The following is an 8682-nucleotide window of genomic DNA, read 5'->3' as shown; positions in this document are numbered from 1 at the left end:
TCAAGAGTTTAAAAGAAAGTTCCCTCACACTTGTTTTATGTGAATTTCATAAATTGTTTATGCTAGGTAACTCAAGTATTTGCGAGGTTTATCAGTTCGAGTTAAAAATAAATTTCACAGATTTTTTATGCAATGTTATTATATTTTTTATGCAAGGTAACTCAAGTATTTGCGATGTTTGTTGGTTCAAGTTTAAAAGAAAGTTCGCTCGCACTTATTGTATGCAAATTTAGTAAATTTTTAATACATATTTATGAGGTTTCAAAGTTCGAGTTTCCATAAGAAAACCCAGAACATTCTCTATCGCCAAGTGGTAGCTCCTTCATTCGTGGTGAAATCCGTCATAACCGCAAAACCAGGAGATCCATCAGAGACTGGTTTTTGATAGGGTAATGGAGATTAACCGCCGACTGAGGCAGTGGTTGTTGGCGGCTAAGATGTTTTCGATGGAGACAAAGGAAATTCGCATTGAAAACGATAGATGTGAAGGCTAAAATAATAGTATTTGTGATTTTGGACAACATGCAAATTTATGAAATTTTAAGGTCTTTCAAGGAACATGTCATTTTTGCCGTACAGTCATTTCTTTTGTTAAAATTTAAATTTAAATATAAATTAAAATTACAAACCATATTTGAGATCAAATTTCATTTTTATTTATTTAATAATTATAAAAAAATTATAGATATTACAATTTCTCCTTCCTTGCTCACCAAGAGACACCTGGCTTCATTGCAGTGAAAGACATGCATAGGGTTGGAACTTATGACATCCTTTCAACTTAGGCATGTTTACCGACTTTTTGAAATTGTAAACGTGATTCCAACTTGGAATCACAAGCCTTGTGTGCAAAGACTAAATAGCTCGATCATTTACACACCAAAATTTATACACGTTTGATTGAGGGCATGTAAATAGCCTCGTGTGAATCAGAATCTCACAGTTTGTGAGATTCTTATTCACATTGACTGCCAAGCAAACATGCCCCTAGTGACGTTCATGTGAGTGTCCTTAGTGACGTTCATATGAGAGAGAGAGAGAGAGAGAATGTGAAGTGGCTGCTTTCTTCTTCATGGGGATTAAAAGAGTGCATGGTCCTCCTCTGGGTTAATACCTCCATCTTTTGAAAAGGGCAATTTTGTCTTAATTATAATACTCTTGCTGTTTTCTAAATCACTAACACAAAATGCAATAAGTTCATGTCCATCAATATTATGGATTTATGGCGTTTAAATTTTGTCTTAATTGTAATGCTCTTGCTGTGATTTGTTTGTAAATCACTAACAAAATGCAATAAGTTCATGTCCATCAATATTATGGATTTCATAGCCTTTTCTTTTTTTTGTTTTGAAACAAATTCGAAATATCGCCCATATATGTGACTATCTAAAAGGTGACATGAAACAAAGAGGGAAAGCTGTCCGCAAAAAGTAACGATAAACCGTAGCGCAATGGAGCAATTTTATGCAGATTGCACGCAGAAAACAGCATTCATGTATTTACTGATTAAATGCTGCAATATGTGAATATATTCTCTCGTGATTAAAGAGAACTGAGTCAAGGAAAAGACTTCACGAAGACTTTTTTTTTGGACTATAAATTGCATTAAGAAACTGCACACGTACGTAAAATAGACAAGTGCTGCACAAATGTGCACCATGGCCGCCTCTATCAGACAACGTTCTTCACTGAAGAAGATCCATGATTCCATCCTCTCTGCATAACCTTCTCTTTTTGTCTCTGCTGTGCCAACTTTGCTCCTTTTACATCAGTGACCAACACTCTCTGTGCTAGCCTGAGCTTGCTGCCGATTGAAACTCTAGCTTTCCCCATCTCCTTGTGATGCTGCATTGGAGATTTCAGCTTCACCTTCATGTGGATGCTTCTTCTTAGTATAATGCTTGGCCTGTGGTTATTCTTGGTTCCCTTGAAACTGCAAGGCATGGCCTCATCAATGGAGTCTATTTTCGGAATCGGTGTTGGTTGCATCATGGAAGGCTGTGGGATGCTGGTGGTGGATGGTAAAATTGGAAGCCCAGTATTTCTTATAGTAGGCAAGGGGATGAGAGATGTGCGTCGTGGTACCGGCACCATCGAAATTCGCTGAGCAGTAGTAGTGCAAATCGAAGTTCGGCCGGTCCTTTTAACAGTAGGTTGCTGCTCAGTAGCATCGACTTTGTTTTCCTTCTGAGTGGGTATGTGATAATACCTCACGAAGTTCTGGTTTGGGCCGGCAGCCTTGGAGGAGTCCGTTGAAGTGTCTTGCTGCTTCTCGTTGTGGTTGTTTTCTGATAAAGGCTGCATGACATTGAGTAGGTCCTTGCTCAGTGGCAATGTCTCGGCAACGTTTCTCTGGCTTCCACCAAATAGTCTGTTAGGCAATTGTGGTTTCATTGCCTGCTGCTGCAGTTCGGCCACTTTGCTATCGACATGCTGGCGAGATAATTTTCTCTCTGTCAGGAGTTGTGACTCAAGTTCTTTTACCTGCACCAAAAAACATATAAAAACTAAATTAATGTAACTCTCCAATGCTTCATTTTTTGTTGAACTTCACATGAATAATTTTATTGAAAGTACCCTGTCTTGAAGACTCTTATTGCTTGAGTCTCTTGATCTTATCTTTAATTCCAAGCCGAGAATGGTGTCCTCCATTTTCTTAATCTGGCCATCTTTGGCCTTAACATCTTGTTTGGCTTTCTCAACCTAAGTCATTTGGAAGGGAACTTTTCTTCAGATTTAGTCAAAGACTCATAATACGACTGACATTAAAAGAAACTCAATCTGATACCATCTGTTTGTATTTGCATAGCTCATTGGTATCTACTTGTTTCTTAGTAGGACCCAGCTCTACTCCTCTCACTCTGCTTGCAAAATTTAAAGAACAGAGATTCTCGTTCACATCATTCTCATTGGGACTGATTTGCACAAACATCAAAGTTTTTGAGTCTCCACCTAAATGTCAAAAGAATTTATTATATTGAACATTCTTGGACAAATCTTGTACCAAGCAATAGAACAACACAGAACTGAACTTGAAAAGGAACTGTTACCTAATGAATCTTGCAACAGATGTGTAAGTTTTGAATTCCTGCAACATCATATAAATACATTATTCACTTGCCAAGCATCCACAGGAAAGCAAATCAAAATAATTTTCACTAACCTATAAGGTATATGTAAACTTTTGGTTGCAAGGGAAGATATCACATCACCAAGTGCTGATAAGGACTTGTTGATATTCTGAGCTTCCTTGAGCCGCTCCCTTTGCACATCCGTCTTTGCCACTCTCTCGCTTCCCGCCAAATCAACTAACCACAATTTGCTTCTTGTGCATTCCCCATTCATCAAGTTTTCCCCCCTCACCATGACACAATGGATGCTTTATTCATTCACAACAAAAATTTCAAAATGCAAGTTAGAGAGAGAATCAAGAGAGGGTCACAGGCAAGAACTAGTTGATGTTCTTGCGTATGACCGGTAAGAAAATCCTAAAACTAGCATATGACTGGTATTTTGTCTCCAGAGATAATTGTTAAGAACCAATATCTGCTTAGTTTAGACTAAGCCAAATATCAAGCCTTGGAGGAGAATCACATAATAATTACCAGTGTGATCGACTGCTGTGCTCATTTGCATTGGTTGATCCCACAGCTCTAGCATTGCTACCTGTTTGAAGCACTTCCCAGACCTCATTCATATTATTGACTTGGGCTTCAACCAACCCAGGAACATGATGAACTCCATCTGCAACCTGTCTTATCTCCAGTCTAGGACAGAGAAAATGAAAAAAAAAACAGAGAACCCTCAGAAAAATGGCCAAGTTTTTTAGTTCTAGAATTCATGAGTGTTCTTTTGGACTAACCTCCTTGCAGCTTGTCCTGTCTGAGACGTGGATGCAAGCAAATCACGTATTTGCTCATTGTAAACTTCTAAGACGCTTACAGTTATTTCATATTTAAAAAGACCTTGGCGTTCGCTGATTATCCGAAATAGCTCATCCAGAGTTCTGTAATTCACGCCACGAGCTGCTTCTGTTCCTTCCATGGTGAATGTTTTTCCAGTTCCCGTCTGTCCATAAGCAAATATGCAAACATTGTAACCATCCAACACAGAAGCAGCGAAGGGAGCAGTATCTTCGAAAACTTCAGCTGTTCATGCATGAAAAGAAAAGTAATTACTCTGAGAGAGAGAGATTCTAACTACTGTTCGAAGTTATCATCTACAGTTAGGAGCAAGCTATCCTAGCTAGCATCTGAAGGAACCACCACACAGACTGGACTGATTTTGCTTAGCTCTAGAGTTTTGGGGCATGTGGCCTCCAAGACTCAACTAACTAGGCACAATTAATGCTTGATGACTAGATGCTTTTTACGGGACAATCAGACTTAAAAGATTGAGTAGATGTTCTATGACTCTCAACTGTGCAGAATATGTTATAAGGCTTTCTCAATCTATCCAAATACAAACCTTGATCATCTTGTGGGCTGAAGACGGCATCAAATTTGAACAATTTCTTTGTCCCTCCATTAGTTTTTACAGTAAGCTCACCATCTTTGGCTGATTCAAAATCTATTGCAACCGAAGCTCCAGATTCAGTCTCTTCCTTGTGTAAAGGGCGACACCGGCAAAACACTCGAATGTTTCCTATTGCAAGAAACCGTCACAAGTTATGCGAAGGTTTAAGCCAGATTCAAAAGATAACAAATTTATATTTCCCTAGTTGAACGAGCCACAAATTACCTTTCATCTCCAAAATTTTATTATACAGATGCTTTTTTTCCTTTGCTCCTTTGATGAATTTAGCTTTGAGACTATCATGTTCTTGCTCTAAATCAGCATGCCTGCTCACTGTGGAATAGAAAATTTTGCTAAAATTTGATCCCCAACTTAGAAGAGAACTAAAGAGGAACTAGATGTAGATGGGAAGTTTACCAATAGATTGGATATCAGAGGCTATACTTGCTACATCTTTAAAACACCTGTTACATTCTAGGGCTTCCTTCAACAACTTCTGATGCTCCATCTTCAAAACCTGTTTAATCATGAGCAAACCTGACATTGAGGAACCATCCAGTACAAAACCAAAAATGATCAAGATGTAGAGGACATCATGGGAAGGACATTAGCATGCAATAATCTGAGAACCTTGAATTTTTCACTGATTTCTTTAAGAGATGAAAACCAAAGGCTCTTCTCCTTCACCTGCCCTTCAACGGCAAAAGCTGCACAGTATAAGTGCAGAAATGTTTTTGCATTAGACATTATTAGCATGTGCAACAAGTTATATATAGAGGAAAGGACGTACCTAAGGAGCCGACATGCATAGATTTGCGCATGAGCTCATTTTGAAGCTCTTGCAGTGACTTCCAAGCTTCTTGGCATTCTCTATCTTTCAATTCATTCTCTTTCTTTAATTCTTCCAAGGCTCTCTTAGTTTGTTCCCGTTCCCTCTGCAGATGCTCATATTCTCTTTTAAGCTTGCTTACTTGTCTCTGTTCCTTACAGTTACATCCATTACCCCTTTCCTGTAAAATTTCAAATGAGATGGAAAAAAGAAAAAAGAAAGGGAAGGGCCGAGCTCAAAATTCCACTCCCATTACTTCTAACAGTTCTTGCTTTGCTTCATCAAGATGCCCTTGAATTGTTGATCCATTGTTAGTTTTACATCCCAGATTTGTTTGACCTGAAACGTGACAAAATTTCTCCTCTTAGGATTATAGGAAGCCCAAGTCTGTTTGGTGGTTTAAGCAACACTTTTTGTTGGACTAACAAGAATTTACTGCCTGAATTTCTTTCCTTCACTAGATAAAATGAAAATAAGTAATTTAAATTTAGAAAAGAACACTGTGATAGCAATAAGGAAGCGCTGAGGTTTTAGTATGTTAAGAACATATCTTTTCGATTTGCTCTTCAATGTATAACTAATGATCAAGGAATGCAAATACAAATTATTCCAAATCGCCTCCAACAACAAACTATCAACTAAATGGAGTCTACATAATGCTTTTGTAGGACTTAGATTCACTCAAACAGTTCTCCCGAGTGTGGCTGTCAAGTTGGTTCACCAGGTCAATTTACACCTTTGGCATGATCAGATATAAAATCAACAAGCATATGATATTTACCTTGAGGAGAATCCTTCCACACACAAATACCACAGACGAGTAGGATTCCTGAAACTGGTTCAAATCTGATAGCTAAACCCATCTTGCCTTCAACCGATGCACGCAGACCCGAGAAAACCAGAGGTTTATTAGAACCCACAAGAGCATATATGTCAACATTCGCCAGAACCTGTAGAAAACAAAACTCAGAACAACATTGCTAAACCAAGGTCCTGCATTACATTACACATCACGGGGTCAACGGGACATGGATGCAAGACTTGGAATGGTTATAATTATCTAAACATTGAACTGAAAACCCATATACGACAGGAAAGAACCAAGCTGAGCATCTTGATTCCAACAGAAAAATGAAATAAAATCCTCCAAGCCACCGACATAATTACCTTCTCTTCCTGTATGAAGACGTTGAATACACGCAATCCTTCAGGACCATTCAAAAATACAATCTCCGCGAAATGCAGGTCCACTACATAATTTCCCTCAGGTAACGATTCGAATTTGTAAGAAAAATCACCAAACCTAGCAGTTTGGTACACTGAAGGGCCTTCCTCCTCCCCAATCGTCAAATCTGTTCGGATTGCCTCACCGCCAGTGAAGAACGCATCCTCATTGAAATCAAACCCGACAGAACCGCACGAGAGACGCACCCCTCCAGCATTTATGCATATAACGGGCCAAGAACTTTCTGCTGCGTCTGTGTAAGATTCCAAGAGCCCATTGTCATCACTTTGCAGCTTCTCCTGGAGGAGATCTTGGAAGTTAACCGTAGCTTCCAACTGTTTATCCTCTTTCAGAGATCTCACTTCTGGAAATGTCAGATCTGTTGCAGAAGGAGATAACTGCTGCTCGTTTCTTGGTTCCTCCATCACGTTTTTTGGCAAATCATCCTTGAAGCAGATCCGGTTCCTTCGACGCTGTTTCTTTATGAGTTCAGGTGTCTCTTGTAAGAAATTTTCTCCATGAATTTCAGGGGAACCCGTACAAATAACCAAATCTGGAGCAGTAAGAGGGGAGCCCAACATTACACCTGAAAAGAAAAAGAAAAATGAAATTAGAAAAGAAAAAAGGAATGGGGGAGGGGGGAAACCCCAAAAAACGGGAAAAAAAACATATATTTCAACGAAAACACCATCAAGAAACAAGAAAGAAAGGGAGGAGGAAATCCACAGGAAAGATCAGATAAATTTAAAAAAGAGAAGAAAATGAGTGTAAAGAAAAGAAAAAACAGAAGCTCAATTGAGATTTACATTCATTCCTCTCCTCTTCGTGAGGACAATGAGCCATTCTTGGGATCTGGGGTGTCCAATTTTGAGGAGAAACGTCCGTAAAGAGGAGGGGATCGACCCGGCTACCCTCCATAGCCACCGGAGTATGAAAGAACAAATCAAGGGATGAATATGGGGCAGACAGCGAGCCAAGGAATTCAAATACTGAACGCAGGTGAGGTTGTCAAAAGGAAAGTTTTTTCAAGAACAACTTTGCTCTCTCTCTCTCTCTCTCTCTCTCGATCGATCGATCGATCGATCAACGGTTGAAGGAATGCCGTTCAGATCCGGCCGTTAAGGAGCTCAAAGGAAAAGCTAGCCGTTGCGATTTTTGAAATTTAAATTCAATCCTTCTTTCCCTTCCGGTTTTGGTTGACCAAACCTGGAGTTTTTCAAAATTTCCTTTATGGACCCAGTCCGACTGCTTGGCTCGGGACCGGACAAAGGAGATTTGTATTATTTCTGAAAAGACTCACTTGCAGCGGGTAACTTTAGGTCGGTGATATGTACTAGCATCACATTACATGCTTGAGACAGCGGATAAATTTGATGCGGCTTTCATGTGAATCACTTTTTCCGATATCTGATTGAGAGAAAAAAAATTCTTTTTGTTTTTTCCCCTTCTTTGAGTGTGATCTTGCATGTGTTTATGAAAAATTAAAGGTTTTTGGTGGAAAGAAACACAAATTTTACGATTTAGAATTTTCCCTTTTTTGTTGGTTCTCGAATTGCCTTGTCGCGGTTTTGAGTTGATCAGGCGTGCGATTTTCCGAACAAAGGCACATAAGGATTTTTTTTCTTTTTTTGTTGGTTCTATGATTGCCTTGTCGCGGTTTAGTTATGAATCAATGTTTCTTTTTGAAGGTTGGGTTTGTGTTTTAGGTTTGACCTTTGCTTTCTGCGGTTAGCTAAGGAGTGGAGTTTATTCAAGCAATTAAGATATGATATTTTGGGTTTTTGTTGATTTTTTCTCGATTGCCCATGATCTTCATTTTGTTCATTCTGATATTACTGGAAGAAAACAAAAATAAACTTTTTCTACTTTTTGCTTAATGGGGTGTATTTTCTTGATCATAGTGCCTAAAATGGAATAGAGAAAGGCTTGTCTTGATCATAGTGGCTGTTTAAACTCTCTGATATCTGAAGTAGTACGTTGTAGGAAGTTCAAAAAGAAGAAAGAGAAACCAGTAAAGGGTTATGCCTACATTTCATGTCAATTTGGTGATTCTTGAGTTATTTGATGACGTTGTGGTCAATGCTAATTCTTAAAATTTTCTGTGCGAATGATA

At 38.8% G+C, this 8682-nt stretch overlaps 1 protein-coding gene across 1 annotated transcript; it reads right to left on the bottom strand.

Moving 5' to 3' along the window:
* Positions 1-1597: 1597 nt before the first annotated feature.
* LOC149845036 (Di-glucose binding protein with Kinesin motor domain-containing protein) lies at positions 1598-7505 on the bottom strand. Its single transcript, XM_089986905.1, has 16 exons — positions 7376-7505; positions 6512-7155; positions 6126-6294; positions 5601-5683; positions 5306-5525; positions 5146-5222; positions 4933-5032; positions 4741-4848; positions 4468-4644; positions 3863-4148; positions 3606-3767; positions 3164-3379; positions 3051-3088; positions 2789-2952; positions 2578-2703; positions 1598-2484 (listed from the first exon to the last, which is right to left on the bottom strand). The coding sequence occupies exons 1-16, from the start codon at positions 7485-7487 to the stop codon at positions 1672-1674; spliced, it is 3495 nt and encodes a 1164-aa protein (XP_089843031.1). The 5' UTR covers positions 7488-7505; the 3' UTR covers positions 1598-1671.
* Positions 7506-8682: the final 1177 nt, after the last annotated feature.

The sequence above is a fragment of the Nuphar pumila genome, chromosome 2, assembly GCF_984573655.1.
Source record: "Nuphar pumila chromosome 2, dmNupPumi1.hap1.1, whole genome shotgun sequence".
Taxonomy (NCBI): domain Eukaryota; kingdom Viridiplantae; phylum Streptophyta; class Magnoliopsida; order Nymphaeales; family Nymphaeaceae; genus Nuphar; species Nuphar pumila.
Note: the sequence above shows the minus strand (reverse complement) of the source record. Positions and strands in the feature narration are given on the sequence as shown.